This window comes from Rhagoletis pomonella, unplaced genomic scaffold (genome assembly GCF_013731165.1).
Source record: "Rhagoletis pomonella isolate Grant_MI unplaced genomic scaffold, Rhpom_1.0 Rhpom_scaffold_00001, whole genome shotgun sequence".
NCBI classification, from domain to species: Eukaryota; Metazoa; Arthropoda; class Insecta; order Diptera; family Tephritidae; genus Rhagoletis; species Rhagoletis pomonella.
Window position 1 is genome coordinate 9,949,648 of NW_023458555.1, and position 24,941 is coordinate 9,974,588.

Consider the following 24,941-nt stretch of genomic DNA (forward strand, 5'->3'; position numbering starts at 1 on the left):
TGTTGCGCTTGTTGTTTACACTTTCGGCTTTTATTGAAACTTCAACGAATTTAGAATTGCAATTGCCATGATGGCGGCTAATTATAGCAAAATGTCGTCATTAACTGGCAACAATTGGCCAGGCGGCATTTAGGTATGTACATTTGCAGTGGCGGCCACTGCGCTTTTGCGACAACATTATTATTGCCACAGCTGCTACAGCCATTTATTAACTTGGCTATTTATTGTCTTTACTATTTTTATTTTTATTTTTATTTTTATATTTGCACTTTTTTTTGCTTGGGAGTATAGCGACGGATGAATCACCGCCGCATTTGCAGCTGTGCACGCGTACACTTTCACAATAACAAAAAAAGCACACAAATGCTCAGAAAAAAAAATACGCAAAATTCTTGGCTTATTGATGACAATCGATGGGAAATTTTTCGCTGTCAGCAATTCTAAAATTTTTCTTCTTACTGACATATTTGATGACGTCGTTGTTGCTCATTACTGCAATTATTTGCAATATTTAATTATGGCATTGCGCATGCTTATAATTTTGAAACTATATAGTATGCACTTACATACATACGTATTAGAAAGTCGTGCAATTTATTGTAATAGATATGCATGTAAAATGAACCACAGCAATGTTACAACAATAATTAGCAGCACTTAGCTTGTGTTTTCTTGCTAGAAAAAAATAATGCTTTGTTGAATGTTTTATAATTTTTTAAATCTATTTTCTGAATCATTGCATATTTTCATTGTTGAAATATGCGAAAAATTGCACTTACCATTGACGTCATTAATGTGCTCGCTTGAAGAAATGCAAATTATTTTACTCACACGTTATTTCCCTGATAAGTAAAATCATATTTGAATTGAACTTTTACGCGTGAACATTGAAAATCAATTAATACTTGCCTTACTAGAAACTCTAAATATAGCTTTGAGAACAATTAGTCAGCATTTATCAATTTTTTTAATTATTCTAGCGAAAGTCAATTTTGTATTTGACTTACAGTGAACAACAAAGTCAGTGATGGGCACACTTAAATACCTTAGAATTTAAAGTACTGCAAGTAAATTTTTAACAAAAAAACGACATAAAAATTTAGGAGTACCGTTAGTTTCTTCATGATCCAATACCCGGCACTAAACCTTATTAATATGGTACCCCCCTGAGATGTGACCTTTCCGATGAACGGTTGGAAAATGGTTCACCTGGTTCAAAGTTATTCGGTAACATGTATAAAACAAATATTACGACGAAACGAGATGCCTAAATAAAATAAAAAGAATTGATCTACGAAATGGTTAATATTAAATACTTAAGAACTTAGCCATTACAGTGTGATAAGTACTAAAGCGCTAAGATATATGTATGTATAGTGGATCCATAAATACTAAACGGAAAAGAAAAATTAATTCGGTAACTTCGTGATTTTTGGGATTTTTCGAAACTTCAAAATTTTCCGTGTATTTTTTCGGGATTTTTTTAAGAACCTTGGGTACTTTTTTAGAGACTATTCAAATTTATCCGGACTAACCGAGATTTTTTGTATTAAATTTTTCGGTATCTTTCGCGATTATTTTTGGATTTTCGAGACTATTTTGTCGGATTTCACGGATTTTTTAAGTAACATTGGTTATTTTTTTCGAGACTTTTTCTACTTTTCCAGGACTAAACGGAATTTTTTGTGTTAGATTTTTGGGGATTATATCTAGAAATTCACGCAGATACTTTTGTACAAATACAAAGTGTGAAAATGATACGCGCAAAACATCAAGTTTTTATAATTCACTTTTTTGTTATTTAATTTTAAAAATTTATAAAAATATAGCTTACTGCAGAGACCATGATCATTAAAATTTATATTTAATAATTATTTAAAGATTTTCAAATTTACGATCAATACTAATAATAAATTTCTGAGTTTCAGAAAAAATAGTATATATGTATATATCGAGTTTTTTTATGAAAAATAAAACAAATTTTTACCTGTGTTATTATTTCGCTCTAAACTAATCATTACTTTGTGAATTGTTATTTTTTTTATTACAAATAATCATTATTTTATGACTTTTTTTTTATCAAAAACAATGATTATTTTTTAAGTGTTATTTCTTTGATCGAAGATAAAACTTATTTATTGAGCGTTTTTTATCTCGCAGAAAGGAAGAATTTATTTTTTATTACAAATACGAAAATTAGTGCAAAAATTAGTACGACTAAGAACACGAAAGCGATTACGAGCAGGAAAATAGTACTAAAAAATATGAAGACCCACACGAAACGAAGACTAATACGAATACGAAGACAAGTAAGGGATGAAAACAAAGACAAATTTGAATGCGTATTAAATAGAATTTAAATACGAGGATGAATTCGAAGAAAAACGTGAATATGAAGACGAATACGAATACTAATTGGAATAAGAGGAAGAGGAAGAATACCTAGACGAAAGCGAAGACGCCGAAATTTTAACAAGAAGATGAAAATTGAGATGAGTTCCAAGACGAATACATTGGCGAAGTCGAAATGAATACCAAGAAGAATCCATATGACGACGAATACGAAGTGGATTACGAATACTAATACCGATACTATATGACCACAATTACGAACGCACCGAATAAAACAAACACAAAGGTGAATGCGAGGACAAATACGTATACAAAGACAGCGACCGCATAGCCGTAATGACACTCGTTTTAAATAAAAAAAAATTTCATTGTGATACCTGGATTTGAAAGTTTGTTTGTTTGTCATTTTACCAAAAAATTGCAATAGAATCACAAATTAACTCGTAGAATATAACAACTGCAGGGGACCTCTGACAAACGCTACGCTAAAACGCTAAATTTTCGTTGCAAAAATTGATCTAAATGAAAAGCAGTGGGATGTAAAACCATACAGCAGCCAAATCTGGCACCTTATTTACCTTATTTTGGAGATGTTTGACGATCAGAATTAGCGATAGCGCATTTAAAAATCTGGGTGCTGATTACGAAACCTCCAAATACTTACATACGTCAACCAGTAACGAATATAATGCCTATGTTTGCTGTGTCATTTCTTTGTTAATTTAATTGATTTTAACTCTGACGCCGCATTTACCAAAAAAATGTGGTACTGCCTACTGTAAATGGTGTTCTGCTGAGCGGACTTTACATCGGAAGGCTGAGTGGGAGATTGCCCTATCTCAGAAAATGGTTGAAAAATTCCTTTCTTCACAATTTAGATGAGGCGTTTTGGAAGCCTCAGCTGAGATAGGGCATTTTTGAACCAAATCCTGATATAGGGCGAACTTCCATTGAGCCCACAATACAGTGCTTAATAATATTCAGAATCCGTGCTTTGTATTTGAAAGCAATTATATAACTAATTTAATTTAAAGATAATAGTTAGTAAATTAATATTTTATTAATTATTTATTCCACGCTTATAAATATTATTCATAAGCTATATATGTATTCATTTAATCTTTTTCTTCTCTATTTCTCTTAATTTCACGCGCCGTCAATCAAAACAAAACACCACCATAAAAACAACGATTTTCCAACGTAAAAAACCAACAACCAACCAACAACACCGCCATTAACATCGATCACTTCGATCGCCTGCTTGAACAACAATCAACAATCGCAACGCCACACAGGAAGATCTCCTCATTCACGGCGATTCTGTTTACGATATCATTGACAAACAGGATCACGCAGCCATACAAGCCGAACTGAATCGCAATGTGCCACCACAGCCGGGACATAGTCAGCATGCCAGTGCCGCGTCAGCAGCAGCCGCAGCAGCGGCGGCGATCTCAAGTCTGGAAGGAGAACATCGCATGTTTTTGTGTCGCATGAATGTCAGTCGAAATGCGCGACGACAAATGCGGTTCGGCGATCAGAAGGTGAGTAGTAGAAGGGGAAAAGGAAGGCGTGATTCTATATATAGCTACGGGTTTATGTATGGAAGTGTGAAATTTTTATACTTAAATGAGTGGTTTAAGCAAAATCACCCAGAAGGGTAGCATAAATTACTTAATAAGCGACTAAATGAATGCGCGAGTGCTCTGGAGAGAGTGTGCGAGCATTTGAGTGACAGCTCAACATGCCAACACACATGTCGATGTGCTAAAAGCAATGTTTTTGCTCCCTCCCCCCTCCCCCCTCGACGTACATACTGCTCTTCTGTTTATTTTTGCACGCGCCGCAGGCATTGTGACTCTGTCAATGCGCCCAATGTTAACAAATATAAAATTGATGAATGAATCACACAGAGACAGACGGACAGACAGACAGACAGACAGACGGTCCAAGCAAAAAACGCCAAACCGATTGCCGAGGCAACTGAGCTGTCATTTAGCAGCAAGCGATGGAGTAATGAATGAATGAGCAAACGAAAAAACGAACGAACAGAGGAAAAGAGCGAGCAAATGTGTGTGCAAAAGTGCAAGGATAGCGCTCGATTGCGTGTTACCAACGGCACTCACACTCACACACACACTTACTCACTCACATACATAAGTAAAAAGTCGTCAGCGCACGCGCGTTGAAAATGAATTATGCATGAGGCGTGCGTTCCGTCGCAAAAAAAAAAGAAAAACAACAAAAATGCAACGTGCTACGTTTTGTTTTTGTTCGCCACAACAAACAAAGTGATTTATAAACTGACAAACGATGACAGTAGTCATTGTGGCTGCGAATGCCGCTGTCAGTTTTTTCGCTGTTTCTCCCTGCTTGCGCGCCTTTGCTCTGATCGCTCCGATGACTGATGTTTGCTGACATATTTATAGTTGTTGTTGTTGTTATTGTTGTTGCTGGCAGTAGTTTGCCACCTTTTATAGAAAACTATTGGTGGTTGACTGCTGCCACATACACCGTGGCGAATAAAGCAACCTACATACATACGTGTACCTTCTATGCTTGCACATATGGGTATCCATTGGGGTGGTTCTTAAAAATAATAAATTCGAAATTGTTCAACGTAGAAATAAAGACATCCACGAAAGTTTCAAAATTGGAAAATTCGAAAAAAATTTCACTTGAAATCTGAGAAATTTTACAAATTATTGAAACATATTCATATAAATTCATAAACTCCCTAAATTATAGGTATGCAGCTGATAAAAGTCAAAGGTTTGTAGAATTTTTGCGATTAAAAATTAAAAAAAAATTATATATGGTATACGTCGAACAAAGTTATGGAATGTCCTGGATGCTGATATTTTGAGCATATTAGGGTGGTCCACAAATGCATCTGAGAAAACTAAAGTCGAAATTTTAATGCTATCACTCCTAGACTGATTCTATATCGAAAAAATATACCCTTGTCTTTATTTTTAAATAAAAAAATATTTACAGGTCGCTCAAATCGCTCATAGTTAAGCATGCACTTTATACAGGGAAAATTTTGTTTTTTTCGAAAAACTCGGCAAACTCTGTTTTTCTCCAGGAGATTTCAAAGAATAGTAACCAATTGATTATTTAAAATTTTTTATTATTAACAATTTGCGGATGTTTGGGGGACGAATAAAAGAAATTTAATATAAAAAAATTTTTAAATAACCGCTTGGGTATTATGCCCTGAAGTCTCCCGAGGAGAAGTAGAGTTATCCGATTCAAAAATATATATTTGCAAAGATTCTATACCATTTCCACAAAAAAAAATGTTTCCCCATACAAAATGCGTTTGTTGGATTTGAAAACAAACAAGGACATATTTTTTCGACATAGAACAAGTCCAGGGGCTGAGAGCATTAAAATTCCGACTTCACTTCCTTTGGACCACCCTAGTGTATAATTATTTATGCACATATGTATGTTGGTAGAGCTGCACACGCGCTTATTTTGTCATCCTTCAGTAACCAACTCCTCTTTGACAACTCATTGTCTATATGTCGCTCAGTTCACTTTATGAGCGATTGTCAGCCTCTGCGTGATGCCTCGCACTTGTCCACACACAGCTATACATATGTATCTACACATGTGTAAGTAAACATAAAGACTCCTCTCGCCAATGAAGTTGTGCACATTTGCCACATATGTTCGGGGTAACGACAAAAGCGCCTCACGCCTTTGCTCACCCCTGCAACATCTGATTTTTTTATTTATTTTTTGGTTTACTCTACTTCCATTTGGGCGCTTGGGAATTTATGCGCGCGCTGTCAACTAACGAGATTGCTACTGTATCAGTTAGTTGTGTGTACTGTTGCTACTATTGTTGTTGTTGTTGCACATTTTATTGCTGCGCTTTGTTGCTCTACGTGCTGACAATATGTGGGCGTTTTGCATATTTCTGCATTTTATCTGCTGTTGCTGCTCAATCTAAGCTGTTGAATGCGTCCGAATTATGATATGTCAACGAACGAAAGACTTAAGCAACGAACTTGTGTTGGAGTAATCATTTTGTGCCATTTGTTATATGTGTTTATATATATTTATGCATATGCAGTTAGGTATAAAAAATTTGGTGTGAATTAATTATAACTGAGAACTGTTATTAATCGTAACAGTTAAGGAAATTGTACTTCAATAATCCTGTCTTAATGTATAACAAGATATATTCGTGACTTAAAAACCCTTTGGCTTCCTTTATTTTGAACAAGAAAGAATTTCCTTTGACTATTTTTGCTTTTTTACTTGATAAAACAAATTAAAAGAATTCCCTATTTTAGTGTCTTCAGAAATTTTCGTTAAGATATACAATATGTACTTTTCCGAATGAACTAAAAATGTGTTTAGGTATTTTTTGTGGAGAATATAATCCACCATTTATGTCCTTGTTTAAGCATTGATAAACAAGTTAACTGCTGCATGATTTTTCAGGCTGTTTTTATTATTATTTTTTTTCGGAATACACTTGGGACCTTTCGGAAAAATTCGGGTCTTTTCAGAATTTTGTTCGGAATCTTTCTGGATTTTTCTTGTCTTTTTTGTTTCAAATTTTGGAGATGAAATTCTGCAACTAAAAATTTTATGACTTTTGTTTTGTTGTTAAATTTTTTTTTAATTTTTCGAATAAAATTAATAATACCCATATCGATATTTATGGTCCTCTTTATATTCATATATTTTCATACATTGGGTCTGATTTAATTTTGAGCCGACTTCAAAAAAGGTGCAGGTTATCAATTCGTTGCAATGTTTTTTTATGTAATCTTAAATTTTTATATGAGAATTGAAGAAGGTTTGCTTTGCATAAAAATTACCTGTTTTTGTCAAAACCTGTCAGTATTCAATATTTATTATTTCATACATTTTTGACTTTGATGCTTAATAGTTAATAGAAATTTAATGCCCTTCATTTCCAGATAACACTTTTTTGCTTATTATTTTTTTCTCATACATACCGTCACGATATTTTTTTTTACTTATCGTTTATAAAAAAATGGTTTTGCCGAATCGTATTTTTACTTGAATTTTATCGATTTTTATTTTCATTTAATGTTATATAGGATTTAATATATACTTTTTGATTCAAAAATAAACATCTTTGTACTACACAATTTATGCTCCTTCGATTTTATGATATCGATATTTAATAGTTTCAGTTATTGAATCAGATTTTCTGTTTTTTTTTTCTTAATATTATAACATGTTTTTTTTTTATTATTTAGAACAAAAATTAAATGTTATTTTATGATTTAAAAGTTGTTCATGCAATTTTTTTATAATTATGTTTGACCAAGTAAAATCGCCATTGCATAAATTAATATTTTTTCGATCAAATTTTTGGTATTTCTATTTACCGTTGTTTTATCGTTATTTAATAATTAATATTTTTTCTATAAAAGTCTTTATTCAGGGAGTTTATTTCATCAGTTGTGTTTGATCGATGTTTAATAATTTTAATTTTTTTTTTATGTAAAATACATATCATAAATCCAAGATTTGATTTTTTTCGGTTATATTTATTTTATAGGTATTTTGTAATTTTTCCTACAATTTTTATTTTTTTATCAGATTTGAACCATATTCTAAAAAGCTCGATATTCTAGAGATATGTACATACTTATGTACATATATATTATGCTCGGAATCCAGTGAGGATGCTGGTATGAACCCTTTATACTTATTTGGGAAATTTTGTAGACCGCCAATGGCTATCTGTTAACTTTCGGCCTGACTCTCGTTTTATCTAAGGATGAATTCATGCAATTGAAGTACTGGTGTGCATGTGTCTTAATTTTACTCAATGAATAATAAATGTATTTACCTAAAAAGTTATCTTCCCAAAAATTACCAATTCGGAGGTGTAGATGGCCACCTCACCTGCTGTTTCGTTTCCTTCAATTTTGATCCGAACAAAAGAGACCCATCGCTTGGATAGCAGCCTAAACAGCAATGAATACTTTTTTTTTGTCAGAGTTCAGCTACTTTATTTTCAATTACCTACACATAGTAAATATTTCTGCTTAGACAAATCAAACTTTTTGATTTGATTGAGGCCAATTTCGGTTCATCCGATCACCTTCCAGCCAATATTGAGTTTTGTATGTAAAAGCAAGCTTTCCAATTAGCAGATTTTCAATTCCCACTTTCTCTTTTGGAAACCATATAGGATTCCAAATTCATACATTTTACATTCCCGTTATTTAAGGATATTGGTCTTCTTAGTCATTAATTAACGCGGCTATCCTTTTTTATTGTAATCATTATTATTTGTTCATCCACCAGACAAATTACGACAAATAATTTTTATAAAAAAATGTTTACATTTGTAGAAAACTAGTAGACATATCGCTATTTGAAATTAACCAGCGTACGCTTGCAATCCACTCCCTTACAATTACAATCAAATTTGCCAAGCCTGAAATATTGGCTTTTATCGTTTGTAAAACAACAACAAAAACATTCAATTTCATTCATTTATTTTACACTTTTTAGCTTTTAATTCCCCGTCTCTTTCAGCAAACAACAACGCCTTTATTAGGGTAACAAGTTCACGCGTTCACTAACCTATTGTTTGGCTAAAAGGTTTCCCACCATTGCTACCACGCAGCTTAATGTATGCGGCAAAGTTTAGGCATTTGCATTAGCCCACTTACATTTGTAATCTTATTAAGTCCACACAAACTTGTTGGTTGCTGCCTCTAATCCAGCATATTGGCCAATTCAAAAGGGGTTGGAGTTACTTACACATGCATACATACCTAAATGCCAATAGACTAGGACACTATGTACTTAAATACGTACTTGCATTTAAATTTCCCTTTTTTGTTGTTGTTTTGTAGTGTTCATGAGAAATCACGAAAGTGCATTGTAAGTCAGAAATCGCAGAATTTGTGTAGTTTATGCCAATTAAATTGCGTCTATGCTAGAGTGTATGTAGCAGGGATGTGAGTTGCATATATGCACCCGCAAGAAACAAAAAAACAAAAAAAAATTCACAAAAATTATGTAAATGCATAATAGGGTGGGTCGGCTTTTATTGTGCAGTTTTTACTAGTCCACCAATTAATAAACGGTTCATAGTTGACTTTCATAGGTTTTAGTTAATTTTTTCCCCACACATAGCGACCCAATCTAATAATTGACTAAAAGTCTCTGAGCCTAAGTGCTCGAGCAATCCCTTTCATAAACTGACCAGCACTAGCGGTTTGCTGCTCGCAATGCGCTTTTATAAAATGCAAATGTTTCCAGAGCAATAGTCTGTGTGCCTTATTGCTTAAGAGCGTTTCATTGTTGTTGTGGTTTATTCCTAAACTGGCTACAATTTGGCGCCACTTGGTAGCGTTCAACATTATTTGAAGATACTTGAGGGCTTCTTAAGGTAAAAAATCAGGGCATGCATATTAATTTGTTAAGCTACACATATGATATAACTACGCATACATATATACAAGTTGTTACAAAAAAAAAATAATAATATTAATGTACAAAGAAGTATTGCCACCAGTGTTGCCAAACATGGGCTTTTCCTACCAAAACTGGTAGGTTTTTTTCCACTTGGTAGGTTGGTAGACTTGATTGGATTTTGGTAGGTTTCGGGACAATGAGTAATAGTTATTTAAGAAAAATAGAAAATATGTACTTATCTCCAAACATTTTAGCAACCTTTTTTACACAAATATTTCACCGGTGCGTTCATATAATGGCGGCCACAAACAGTAAATATACCTGATCCCTAAGTACAAACGTATATGTACCTTATTATTGCCAATATGCAATACGGACATACATATATCGTCACCTAAGGGTGAAAGGTGCCAAGTCCATTTTTAGAATTGTTTCAGGAGAGACGAAAAATCGATGTAGACTAAGTTTTGAAAAAAATGGACTTGGCACCTTTTCACCTTTAGGTAGCGATATAATTTATGGCGTACTTGGACCAAGATTCCAGAAAAGTCTCCCAATGGGCTTGTACTCAACCATTTTTTCAGGTCTTCCCAATTGAAGTCATCGTAGAAGGTAAATGAGCTCAGAATAAATATTATATCGGACATTCAGGCAGCGTTAAAGACCTTAGAGTCGTTTAAAACGGCATCAAGGTTTGTAAACTCTTGAACCCATTGAGAGCCCACAATAGCGTCAAGCTGTGGAGGGTTCATGGACATGAAGGATTTGAAGGCAAGGAAAGGGCTGACTGTCTCGCAAAGCGTGAAGCCCAAATGCGTTTGCACGGTCCCTAGCCTTTCTGCGGTACATCTAAAGGACACACTGCAGACCTACTTAGGAGCTAGCTGGGAATAATCTCAAATTGCTGCCCGCTGGCGGAAGTCAAAGGGAATAAGACAATCAAAGATATGCATAACTCTTTCCAGCAGGAACTCCGAAAGACACCTTGAAGCTAGAACTATGTTAACTATGTTTTTAAAAAATTTGACATTGAAAACAAATATTAAAACTCAAAAAAATATTTGGTAGGTTTTGGTTGGTTATGGTAGGACATTTTGGTAGGAAAAAAAATTTATCTGTGGCAACGCTGATTGCCACTATTTTTTAGGAATTGAAAATTTCACGTAATTTTATTAACTTTATGAGCGCTTCGAAAACAGTTTTAATACTAACCCATTCACAACCAAACGAATTTAACCCCTAGACGATCTTTAATGCAACCGTAGACATATTTGGGACCAGTTTCCCAATGTCTGGTTAACATTTACTGCAGGTTGAACATGGTCATCGACGTTATCGACTCCCTGTTATATGTTATAGAGTCGATAACGAGGTTTAAACTGCAGTTAGTGTTAACCAGACATGGGGAAACTGGCCCTTATTTAAAATATTAACGTTTCTAAAAATTTAATTAGAATATAAAAAAATTCCTGTTAAAAAAAATAAAGTTTAAAACTTAAAAGAAAATTTAATTTACAATAGAAAAAAAAGAATTAATTAGTTTTCCAAAAATTAAATTAAACTAAAAAAATATTTTTATTTAACCAATAAAATCTAAGTACTAAAATAAAATAAATACTATGAAAATTAAAAATAAGTTTCTAAAAATTTAATGAAATCATAAAATACATTTTTTCAAACAATAAAATATAAAACTTAAAAAAGTCTATTGTTAACGAACAAAATAAAATAAAAAAGCCCAATGCTCTGTTCACTCGGCACTTGCGACCGTTGGGGTAGGATTAATTTCTTATGCTGGATTTCCACTAGGCATTAAATAGCGAAAATTATAAATAACAAAGTCGCGCATTTAAAAAATACTCGTGTCATTACATTCAAAAAATAGTTTTTAACTTCTACATGGCATTTTTTTAAATGGCGCACAAATTTTGTCATTTCAATGCCTAGTGGAAATTCGGCATTACTTTATGCTTTTTGACCCGCTTCCTTTTTCTAATAGGCATAAACTGTACTTAATGCTCGTTGGAAAGGAACAGTAAGAGTGTTGCGAAAACAGTATTTACAGCCTGAAAAACTGAGTCGATTAATGATGTAGGGAAGTACTTTAAAGTATTGTAATGAACAAATGCAAGCAATCCAAAATATGAATTACTTATGGGATAGGGTTCCAAATCGCATTGAAAGAGAATGGATAGGGAAGGATATGGTATTTACCATATTTCTCAACGGTTACTGAGCAGCACAAACTTGCTTCTTTTTTACCGGCTACCGAGATACGAGTGGCACAAGAACACTAAAGTACAGTGCAAATAATTTTCAAAGATTCTCTTTGTTGAACTGAGTAATAATTCGATTTATTTTCATATACACAAGAGTAGTCAAGTGAACGATTAAATACAAATAAATAAATTTATGCATACTTCACCCACAAACTAGAAGATGCACACACATCTAGAGATAAAGGGTATACTAGCCAGCGTAAGCTATGTAGATAGATGTGCAAATGTACTCTAAATAAACCTACAGCATCTTCAGCATTGTACCAATTAACATTCAACAATTTCTAAAGAAAATCGCACTTGAGACGCTTCAAGCAAATGTTGCACACCGTCTGCGAGTTCAGCATACAAATACATACATACAGCCCTCATGCGCACACACCTAAGTATAAGTATATACAAAAGCACACATTGTGGGTCATCACTCAGCCAGCAAAAAAGTAAAGAAACCAAAAAAAAAAATAAATAAAAAATATCGAAGAAAAAATCACAATCACCAACCAACTGACAGCAAAAGTTGCCGCTGTACCGCTGGATAACTTAATCAGTTTTCAGTCAAAGAGTTTTTTTCTCTCCAATTTTTCTACAGCTACAGCTCTCTTACTATCAAACAACCACTCGTTGTTGCGTTGGCAGTAAATCACCAACAACAAAAGCAAAAACAACAGCATAGCATAGCAGTGGTTGGATATAAGCGAAATGACAAACAGAAGGGCAGCAGCCAACACTTTCAACTCTCCAACAAGTGAGGGTAAAGGCGACCAAGTGGTCTGCGACTTCTCTACCCCGCTTCATCCGCTGCACAATTTCCTCTCGATCTAGCCGTTGCTCTTGTTAGTAGTCGCCGTTGCAGTGTTGCTATTTTGCTGACTGCCACTTTGATATTTACTTTTTCATTATTTTTTTTACCCTTTGTTGCTGTTGCCGTTGTCTTGCTGAAATCAAAAGTGGGTGTCAAAATAATTGGGTGAAAATGTCGTTGACAAGCCAGGTGAGCATTCGCGTTCACATTCGCAATTCGCACTTCGCACTCGCATTAAATTGGCTGCTACGAATCTGTTAGCAGGCGTTGGAAGTAGTTAAAAAAAAAAACTTATAAATACGTATGTTTGTATGTAACAATGCTAAAATAATGGAGTAGAGTAGCATTTTCAATGAATACCCACTGGTGTTTTATAAAAATACAAATCACCTCTTAGTCTTCTCGACGTTGAAGTCTGCTGGGAATTTTGTTTGCAGTTGTTGCGTATTTTATTTCACTGAAGTTTGTGGCTTAAGTCTTTTGATTGAGCTGTACATGCATAAATATGCAGCTTCAAGATGTATTTTCGTTAACCATAGAATATTTTCTTATAAAATAAATCCTAGAAATATTTTGTGCAAAATTTTTATAGAAAATATTTAACCCTGTAGCTGCCAATATTCAAAAACTTGTGTAAAACATCTTCAACAATGGGGCAAGCCGATCTTTTCTTGTAGAATTTGAGGTATTAATTAAACTGAAGAACTTACTGTTAGTTTTTTGGGAGATATAGAATTTGAGACGAGTAGGGACTTTAGGCATCTCTGCTGCCTGGGTTGGTCAAAGTTGAATGGTAGAGGTTGATAAACTGACTTCTGTTAAGAACTCTTCGTTAATTTCAAGTTTAGGAGTTAGCTACTACAAGCAGATAAATTCGACGGATTACTTCTGAGTTCAAAACTGATTAAAAGTGTAAATATATGATCCGACGGCAAAGTGGTACACAGATCCCTAGAATTGCTTATTGTGCAAGCCGAAATAAATGAATGAATGTAATGAATGAATCTGAATTGATCGGAAAAGTCCTGACCGCACTCCAAGGCGCTTGGGCTGATTTGAGTTTTATGGCACGGTGACTTTGTAAGAAACTGCTTGGCTTGCATTGGTAGGCATTCTAGAGGCCTTCTTCAATGGCAGGGAGGATATAAGAGCTGCTGTGTCGGCTCAGTGAACTCTGTGCGACTTCCTGACTTCCGAAGTTCTTCAAAACGGTAGTCGATCACGATCTGAGCTAATCACCAAATCTTGGTTCTGAAAGAAGCCAAGCCAGACTCCTATTCTAACCTCTATTTTCGTAGATGTTTGGATGATGATGATGAAGACGGATCATAACATATTTTTCTTCTCCGCTACCCTTCTATCACAAGGCTAACACTGGGAGTGAACTCACTGTAGGGGTTATCAGCGACGGGAAGAACTTCATTTTAAGTACCCAATAATTGTTTGAACAATTTCATGTGTATTACCTTCAGCTACCGTTCCCGGAATTCTATTAAATGATAACAAAAAAGTCACCCGCGAGACTGCCGCCAAGTTAATCTAACCTAACTTTGGTTAGCCTCTTCCAGTGTTAGGACCATAGACAGACATTTAACCTAAGCCTTAACATAAGGACAAAGAAGAAGAGTACATAATTTAAATATTTAATATAGTGACAAATGTGGGAGTGAATATGTAAATGAAGAAAAGAATGAAGATAAATATTAGGATAAAAGTAAAGGCAAAGATAAAGACGAAAATGTGTATATAAAGGTAAAAAACGATAGAGACAAAGATAGAAATGAGGAATAGTAATGTTATGTTGTGTTATGTTATGTTATGTTATGTTATGTTCTTTTATGTTATGTTATATGATGTTATGTTATTGTTGTTCAAAGCATTTAATCTCAACTGGCCACAGCTCACTTCAAATCAGCTCAATTAATCTCACATCAGCTCCTGTCAGTTAACCTCAACTCACGCCACCCATTTAACTACATTTCATTATAACACAATTAGCCTCACCTCACTTCAACTCAACCCACCCCAACTAATTATTTTGCCTGAAATCGCCTTATCTCACCTCAGCACATCTCATCCAGCTCAACTCACCCTAACTCACTTCACTTCACCTTAATTCAACTCCCTTTAATTTTAATGATTGAATTTCAACCACCGGGCGAATAGTAGTCAACATAAAGAATATGATTATTTGACGTGTCCAAAGTTAAGCCGCTCCGGTGTTGTAAAAATCCTTCATTCACGAGTTTCTATCTTGGGATTTTTGACACTTCATCGTATCGGAAGCTAATCTAAAAATCAGTGTGGGAGCTCCAGATTCATTCCACGTGTCTCCTGATAGCATTTGACCTGTTATGAAGCATACAATTTTAGACATTTCCCACAAGAATCCACATATTTTTATATTGTATTTAGCTCCTTTTTAAGTGACAATTTTCGCATTTTATATGGTACTTACATTGTTCGGCAGTCGGTTGGGGAATAGATGAAACCAAGTTTTTCTGAAAGTCTCGATCGAATTTAAAGACATTTTTTCATATGACCATTATTTTTCATCACCTTGCAATTTCTTGTTGGAGAATAACTATTAAATAAGCCAATGAAAGTAGCTCGGTAGTAGAGGTCAACGCCTAATGGGGACCCATGCTTACATAAATAGTAAATCGAGAGCGTAAAGCATTATATTTGTCACTTCCCAGCGTTATCGAGCAGTTGTTTAAACTACTCCACATTTTTTGTGGGAATATCCGCGTGTAACATTCCTAAGGTAGCTTGGAAAAACGTTTATATAAAAAATTCAAAACACAATAAAATAAAAATATAGGAGAATCACAAGAGTTAGGAAATTGTGACTACCTTTAGTTTTGTAAAGCTGCCAATGTGCATTAGGTTTAAATAGATCAGCGCGCGAACTTCCATTCTTGTAATAACAAAAAGTTTCCCTATGTAAAATAAACTTAAAACAAAATAAATTTACACATGAACTTGAGGCATTTTCAAGTACTTAATACGAGTAAATTTGAATTGAGAAATATAGAGCTAACGTAATTCGGAGTTTAGATCGAAACAAATGACTTTGAATATTAAACTAAAGCACAACTATCTAATAAATCTTCAAATTAAAATCGTAGGCGCTACAAATATGCTCCACTTAACGCAATTGCTTACTCAGCAAATAAATAAATAAATAAAAATTTGCACTTGTACATTTCTAGAATTGCATAAATTGTGCATGTAGCATGTTACACCTGCCAACAGCGTACGCGCACGCACACACATACACAACTACGTACTAAATGTATGGCAATCGCAGTCATGACAAATGCATATCTATTACAGGCTACAACACTTTGAGATTTTGCGCCATTGCCACCCTGAATTACGCATAAATCTTAGTCAAAGCGCGTAAGCTGTGGCATAAATTTTCACAAATTCAAAACTCTACACTAACTATTTACTCACTCCAATTTGCGTTGAAGTTGGCGCTTAAATTGCGTTGAAATTGAAATTAGTCAAATGTTGCACGACTTCAATGCTCTGAGACTTTTATTTTGTGTGTAACAAGTAAATTTATTTTGAAATGTAGAACAGGTGCATATTCGCTTGTCGTTAAAATTGGTGTTTTATAAATATTTTATTTCGAGCATGTAATCTTAATTTCATGTCTATGGAAGTTATTCATACACCCGTTTTACTTGTAGTTAGGCAGAGAATTTGAAAAAACTTTTTTCCGTCACGTAAATTTTCCTAGAAATTTTGGTTTTTAATTTTCCTTAATATTACCACGTATGACCAGCGTTGTCTGCGAATTTTCATAAGTCTTCCTGATTTACTTAGTCTTTAGATGATGAGTCTGGAAACTTCAAAATTAGCTCAGGTACCGCTAGATGGCGCAGAAGTCGATATATTTGGAAACTCCGTGGTTATAAGCAATAAATTAACTCCACAAAAAATCTGGCCGATAGGTGGCGCAAGTGGTGTACGGTTTTGGTTTTACGGACTTTTCTTGTTATATTTTCAACTGAGGAATTCAAATTTGTTGTCAAAAGTCGACTACAAAAACTTTTAGATGCCTAGGACGCCCTTACAAAGGTGGGCCAAAAACACAATTTTTACTTGCACTTTCGCTGGTTTTGAGTAAGTAGATGAAGACACTGACTTGAGCCCTTCTTCGTAGGCGACCTCCGCCCGCGCTTCAGGATCATAACCTTTTATCAGCAGAATTCTCCTTTCCTTGTGCTGGGAAAGAAGGCACCCATCACGGGTATGTAAGAATTCTTGCGCATATGAACATTGAAGGGGCTTGCATACGTGGCAGAACACTCCATAGACTTCATAGTCTAGTTGTTATTTTGAAATATTAAATAAGAGAGCTCGCGATTTTAATTTCTCTACAAAGCACCAATAGCATACTCTGTCAAAAATTAAAGAGTACCAAAACAAAAAAGGTAATTAAGAAAGTAGATTTCCAGCGCTTTCCAAAAAAGTTGGGATCATTAGCACCTCTTTCTGAAAAACCGTGTTCGAACCTATTCTGTTTTTCATCCTTGATACATATCTGGTATAAAAGTCTGGAATTTCCTGCTCAATCATTTTTTTATTTAACATAGAGTCAGAAAAAGCTCGCAGCTATCCAATACCAGGGGAACATTTCCAGCTCTATGAAATGATGAAGTGAAAATGAAAAATTCAATGTCAGTGAATATTAAATTTGTTCACTTTATCATTTCATTATATCATTTTTAGCTATTCTCGATCATGAAAGGCTTTTTCATTAACTAAAAGCAATCATCATAGGATAATGGATTTGAGAAAAATGCCCAACTTTTCTTTAACACAGCCACAAAAGCCAGTGAAAACTTTTTTGAAAAATTATTTTATTTTCATTTGAAAATAGAATCAATTCACGTTTTCACAAAACAAGAATTGGCGCCCAGGATTTTTCTCAAAATACGTATTGGAAAAGCTCTGCTTGAAAGTATTTGCTTAAAAGTACTCCTCATTTAATTTCGGGTAGTGTAAGCAATCATTTTCCTCACTCGTACTTCTTGTGAAAAAATGGTACTTCGAATTTATGTGTTTATTTCTAATTGTGACTTATTAGTCAACGAATGATCTCAATTTAAACAGAAATGACTCGCAAATTTAATTAATGTAATTATTTTTATTACATATCTACATGAATTGCGTAAATAAATGAGATAATTGGTGACGAAAGAAATGAAAAATTTTTATTATTTACAATCCCTTGTTATGAATAATATCAATTACCTTCAAGTTCTAGAAAATTACAAGTAAAAATTATTCACTTGTTGCCTAACTCATTTATTTTAGTTTTGTTTTTGCAAACTCAAAACGCAATTGTCTTAAAAAAATAAAAATTAAAGAAAAAATAAAATTGCTTTTACAAACTCAAAACGCAATTGTCTCAAAAAATAAAAATAAAATAAGAAAAGATTTTTGCCAATTTTAAAGCACATAAATTAAATCTAACTATGTAATTCGTTCTGCTGTAATTTAACAAAAATTAAAAGCCGCCAAACAATTTTGAATTATGAACTATCGATGGAAACTGGCAGGCGGCCGGCCGCGCAACCAAGCAGCCAAACAAAAAGCCACCAACTGTGTACTTTGACGGCTGGACATTCACATTCACTTGTGCCACTGGAAGGGAGTGCTGTTGAGAGATATAGAATTACAAACATATATGTATGTGTATAGAAATAGTAAATTACTGCAAATACAGATGTCTATCGCACACGATATTCAAAAGGGACACAATTCAAAATTTAAAATGTACACATAGCTTTTATTTAGCTTTCAGCAAAAGCTGAAGTAAATTTTTGTTATAATTTCTTGAAAAACCCTTGAGTAAAATTTCCCTTGCCCATAATTTGATTAGCAAGTGCTAAGGAATAGTTTTTCGCATTTTCTGGCAAACTAGTAATTTTGAGTTGTGTCACATTTGAAGATCGTGTGCGATTTGTGCGCGTACCTGCTTCAATATGGGTCAATCCATGTACAAATCGGATAACGGAACTTCTCTTTTACCATAGGTATAACGACAGATCCTCAAGGAGAAAAAATTTGAAAGCTGTGCAAAATTCTAAGTTTCACAATTTCCGGAATTTCGCCAAGCTATTATGGTTACAAATAATTCTGGTATCATTTTAAATGTATTTTTTAAGGATAAAAGGAAAAAATTTATAAACAAATTTGGAAATAGAAAAAGTTACAAAACTCTGAATTTTAAAAAGTAGTATAAGCAAAAACTTATAAATTTTGCTCAATTTTTTTAATACAATAACTCCAAATCATCTTAAAAGAAATTTTCAAGGAGGTTGTTTGTAAACTCCTAATAAACTTATGTACAACAATCTATTTAATTTTAATTATTTTTTATATCTTGTTTGCAAAAAAATTTTTTCAAGTTCAAAAATTCATGTCTTTAATAAAAACATATTTTTCAAAATTTCTAGATCTTTAAGATTAGTTAGATTTATAGTCTAAAAATTTTTAAAAATAAAAGGTTTTGCTTTTACGGTTTTTTAATTGAAAAATTTTTTCGATTTTTTTTTTATATCCCCAAATATCACCTTTAGAACGAGACCAGAACTATTTTTGTCACTATAATAGTTTTTGCGATATTAAAAAAAAAATTAAAAAATCCGGGAATTTGTGAAATTTCAGACTTTCGAAAAACATATTTTTTTTCTTTAGCTCAACTTCGTTACATGATAAAAGAACAGTTCTGAGCAAAAAAAAAAATCCATCCATTCTATCATCATTTCTATCATTGGTCGATTTGACATGGATTTGCCCATTTACATATTTGCAAATGTAAACAAAAAAGGTCCGAATGGCTGTAGTGGCTTTTATTTAGTAATGAAAACCTGCAGCAGCCAAAAAAGAGCACACAGCATTCAATTTTGACCGAATTCATTATTTTGTTTCTTTTTCATATTTTTGATATATTTTGTTTTATATGTATTTTAACTTTTCAATGCAATTTTGCAACGCTTTGTTTACTTTAAATCATTGTTCACATTTACGAGTAAGTAAGTATGTATTTATTTATCTTCCATGTGTTCTTTTGTTTTCACTTCTCTTGCAGGTTGTGCTAGTTCAGGGTCATTATCTGTCATTTCTGCCGCTTTGCAGTCGCAATGAGCCGGTCTTTGTGGCCACATGCACACCCATTGCCATGCCGGAGACGCGCGAGTGTGTGGTGCAGGGCGCCACCAATGTCTTTACCACCATTCATTCAATGGATATGAAAATCGCACATATCGATAAAAAGTGAGTAGTAGTGCGCATGCGCGCCCGCAGAGTTTGCATTTACTTTATTTAGTGCATTATTTTAAGAGGTTTATAGTAGATTTATTTTATTTTTAATTGTTTTTATTTTTCATTTACTGAAAGTTGGTGTTTTTTTTGTTAATTTCAATTCCTTTGATTTTTTGTTCATAGCGGCGAATTTCATTTGGGTTACAGCAAAAGTGATATACATGGAGTTTCTTGGTACAATCTATTGCATTCGGAAAATTTACGTGAGGCGCAAAGCAAACATAGGCTGAGTAAGTAATTGCATAAGTAGCAAATAACAGTTGAAAATAGGACAAAAAGTACGTAAATCTCAACTCAAGTATATGCATTCGGCTATCGTCAACTGCATAGATTAAGTAAGATAATTTATCCCTGAAAAGTACTTATGTCGGCTACGAGTTACTCTATAACGCCTAGTTGGCAGTGTTGAGCATTCTATACAGTTCAGTGGGCACAATAAATAGTGGGCTGAACAGAATTTTGAATAGCAATAGAATAGCACAATCGTTTTCTCATAGATTTTCCTTAGGCGAACGTCTTCCAGCTAGGGTCCAACCATGTCTGGGAAGTTGGCATACGGTAGGACGCAAAGGGACAAAAGAAAGTTGCTCTGAGTAGCCTTCCAATAGTACTAGTGTTCCTGAAAAAAAAAACAAGTTCTGCAAAATTGCGCCGAATAAAAAAAAATTGTTTTATATAATGTATGAAAAAATAATGTTTGAAAAAAGTAAAAATTAAAACTGTTCTGAGTAGTTTTTTAATAGTTCTAGAGTTCTTGAGAAGGAAAAAGAAAATTGTCCAAAATAACGCCGAAATGAAAAAAAAAAATTAAAAAAATTTTAAAAGTTAGATTAAAAAAAATAAAATTAAAACTTGAGTAGCTCTTCAATAATTCTAGAGCTCCTGAGAAGGAAAAAGAAAGTTCATCCTTTTTTTCAAAAAACTCCAAAGAGTAAAATTTTTGAAAAAAACTAAAAAATAAAAAACTAATAGAAAAAAACTAAAACTGTTCTGAGAAGCTTTTCAAAAGAGTTCCTGAAAAGGAAAAGTAAAGTCCTGCAAAATTACGCCGAACAAACCCATTTTTTTTTTCAAAAAACTCGAAAAAGTAACATTTTTGAAAAAAATAATAACTAAAACTGTTCTGATTAGCTTTTCAATAGTTCTAGAGTTCCTGGAAAGAAAAAAAAAAGTTCTGCGAAATTTCGTCGAAAAAAAGTAATTTAAAAAAAGTTAAGTTTTTCTTGTTAATTGTTTTCTTGCTCATAAAATTCAGAATCTGCACTTAATTTGAGAAAATGCAGGAATTCGTTACTTTTTGGACTCATTTAAGATTCTTGAAAAATTTTTCGACTTTTACGGACTTTGAGATTTTTTGGCACCTTCCAGAATTTTTCGTGTGTTTTCGAATTTTAGTCGGATTTTTTCGAGACATTTCTAGCGCAATGTGTCTTTATAGGTTTTCCTTGTATGAAATATTTAGAGGCTCTGGTTCATTAAAACTCGTTTATTATAACAAACTGTTAAATTTTTATATATTTTTAATTTAATTTAATTTATTACTATTTCATCTTAGTTTATTTTGTTTTATTTGCTATATATTTCAAAATCACACGTAAATATGTGTTTGTTAAATATAGCTTTATGAAGCGCTGAAGTTCTTTGTTTTTTTTTTTTTTTTTTGTATTCCAGTAACACAATCGGAGCAGGATCGCTCTTGCATTTTACTAGTTCGCATGCAACGGCGACAAGGTGACTTCATTTGGGTACACGTCGTACTACAAGTGCGCGACAGTCAAGATACCAACCAGCAGCCGGTGATTGTTTGCACGAATCAGGTTCTAAAGTAAGTAAAAAATTCATTTCTAACAAAATAAATATAGTCGATATAAAGGTCTCTTCATTGAAAGTCTGGAATCAAATTGTATCAATATCTATATACTGAACATTCAGAAATATCCACTTCATCTTAACTTCCAATTTCATCTGAAACAAATTTTTTTGTAATGATGGAAAAAAGTAAAATTTTAATGGTTTTTACTACTTGATTGCGAATATTTAAAATAACTATTCACCTACAAAGATACACAAGCTAAATAATTTTTCAAATAAAACTTCGAATGTGGAGTCACTGCCTAAATTAACACCGATCTAAGAGGAATTAAATATACCATTATTATTTGAGCAAACCACGGTGCTCGCCATGGGTCTCTTCCCAAGGAACTATGTATACACCCCCCTGCAATCTCCTACGCAAATAACCACTATGATTGAGATGTCTAAAATAAAGTAAAATAAAAAATTCATAGATTCTTATTTTATTTCGCTCGCTCTTAGCAACCGCCTTTAATCAAATCACGTCTTTGACGATTGCACCAATTTCTACATTTCCGTTTCTCACGCAATCACCACGTCTTCCCACAGCAAATTTCTATTTTCAGCTATTTTTAGTCTAAAAAAAAAAATAACTAAGCTAATCAAATTTCTTCTGTGCTTTTTTGTCTTTCATTCATTCCCACTGCAATGCGATGCCAATTTGCCAACTCACCACCAAACAACACCGTCATTGCCAATTTGGTTCTCCACTCGAACACAACAATCACACTCCCACCGCTCACTCAATCTGTCTAAACTCCACTCTACAGCGAACGCGAAGCATCGGTTATGCTCGCCAATTCATGGCTCTACCACTACTACTCAGTGCAATCGAAGATACAATTCGGACTTGCTTTCGATGCGCCCACACGTGTGCCACCAACAACGCCAGCCGCTGCCGCTGCGGCTGCGGTCTACTACCATCATCACGCGCATCATGTTGGCCATCCGCATTCGCATCATCACACAGGCGCCGCCACAACGGCCACACATCCGGCTACCGCGTCAGTGGGCTATGCGGCCGCATTGCATCCACATCAGCCACATCCGCACGTCCACCATCCGCACCACCAACACCTGCATCCAAATCAGCTGCCGCATCCGCACTCGCACCCGCATTCCCACCAAAATTCACACCACCAATACCACCATATGACGGCGTATGGCACGTATCACACGCCCACTGGCGCGACTAGCGGTGGCAGCATGAGTGTGGGGAGTGGCAGCGGCGGCAGTGCGGAGGGTTCGCCAGCTCCGCATATGGGCGGTCAACAGCCACAGCAGCATCACTTACAAAGCAATGGCGCAGTGGTGATGACGGCGAATGTGGGCAACATTAATGGTGCCGCCGTCGGTCCGTACATCTACCATCACCGGCTGGGGTTGGAACCGGTCGACTATAGTCAAGTGCCTGGCGGTGCGACGGCGGCAGCGATTGGCTTGAACGGCGCGCGCTCTCCCGCGAATGGTCAGACGGATGGACAGATGCGCTGTAGCAGCGCGAACAGTTCCGTCTCCAGTCACAATGCAGCCACACCGCACTATGTCACACACAACAGCAACGCTAGCAACAATGCGACCAGCAATAGTCATAACAACGGCAGTGGTGGCAACACTAACCACAACAACACAAATAGCAATCACACCAGCGGCCACAATCATAATCACAACGGCAGTTCCAGCGTCAACGGAAATGCCTCCTCACATCATCAACGCCTCAGTTCGCCACCCACCAAGCGGAGAGCCATCGGCAAATTGGAACCACTTTATCTGCCTGATGATGGCACCGATGATACGCCCACAACAGTAACCGAAATTGACACAGCCTACCCGCTGCATACGCATGCGCTCATTTCTGCGCCAGTCGAGTCACATGCTTCCGTAGTCTTTGCCACCGTTGTGCCTACACGCCCGCGTCTCATGCAAAAGTCACTACCCAACGATCCACCCGACTTCATCGATCAATGGAATCCCAGTCCGCCCTGGTCGGAGTCAGCGCAAAAACTTTCGCTCGATAGTTCATCCTCAACGCAGCAGGAACTCAGTCCTTGTATTACCACCACACCACCTACACCCACCAGCGCGCCACCTAGCGGTCCACTCGCCGCCAATTGCAATGGTTTACAGACTTTAGCACCAGCTTTCTCATTCGAATGGATGTCCGATCCGCTGGTGCCTATTACGGATCCCTATGTCTCCTGTATAACGCCGCCGGATGGCGTACCCATCGTAGTCACTCATCATCCACACTCTGCCGCAGTGCAACATGCCTTGCATTGGCCTGTGAATGCCCCAGCGTCCGAACATCACCAGCACCTGAGTCAGCATTTAGCCTCGCATGGGCATCGATTGTTGAGTCTGACGAGTACGGGCGCTGGCGAAGCGACGCAACAGGTGTTGGGCGTAGCAGCAAGAGATGCGGGGAATGTGAAAGTGAAGTCACCTGATGTTGCAGAGCGAAAAGGTGAGTGTTTTTCTTGCTTTTGAATAAACCAATACGAAACATTTTCGATCGCAATCCTTAACCAGTGGACATGGAAAGAGATATATCTGAGAGAATAACACTCCCAAGCAGACACCAAACACCTCCAAAGAAATCCTCTGAACCAAAAATATTTGTATCTTCATTCTAAATTAAATAAATAAAATAACTGTTTAATTTTTCTTCATATTTTATATGTACGATTGACGATTAAGTATTCCAGCATAAAAATATCTCACACGAATCCCAAAAAATCTTGAAAAAAATATCCAAAATCTAGAGCTCGAAGATAAAGTAGCAGTCGGAGATTAACCGCAACCTTTTTAGCAATTCTTTATTGGTTACGCTCAGAGGGAAACCTCTTATCCGGGTACCTTGTATAAAAGTAACC

The 24,941-nt window shown here is 35.1% G+C and overlaps 1 protein-coding gene across 1 annotated transcript in view; it reads left to right on the forward strand.

Moving 5' to 3' along the window:
- The window catches only part of LOC118751971 (protein single-minded), a 155,002-nt gene extending 130,420 nt beyond the window's left edge, over positions 1-24,582 (forward strand). Inside the window, exons 5-9 of the mRNA XM_036486802.1 lie at positions 3,648-3,896; positions 19,982-20,166; positions 20,338-20,444; positions 21,886-22,039; positions 22,839-24,582. Coding sequence (XP_036342695.1) covers positions 3,648-3,896; positions 19,982-20,166; positions 20,338-20,444; positions 21,886-22,039; positions 22,839-24,555 — 2,412 coding nt within the window. The 3' untranslated portion in view covers positions 24,556-24,582. The remainder of the gene's footprint in view (positions 1-3,647; positions 3,897-19,981; positions 20,167-20,337; positions 20,445-21,885; positions 22,040-22,838) is intronic.
- The last annotated feature ends 359 nt before the right edge of the window (positions 24,583-24,941 follow it).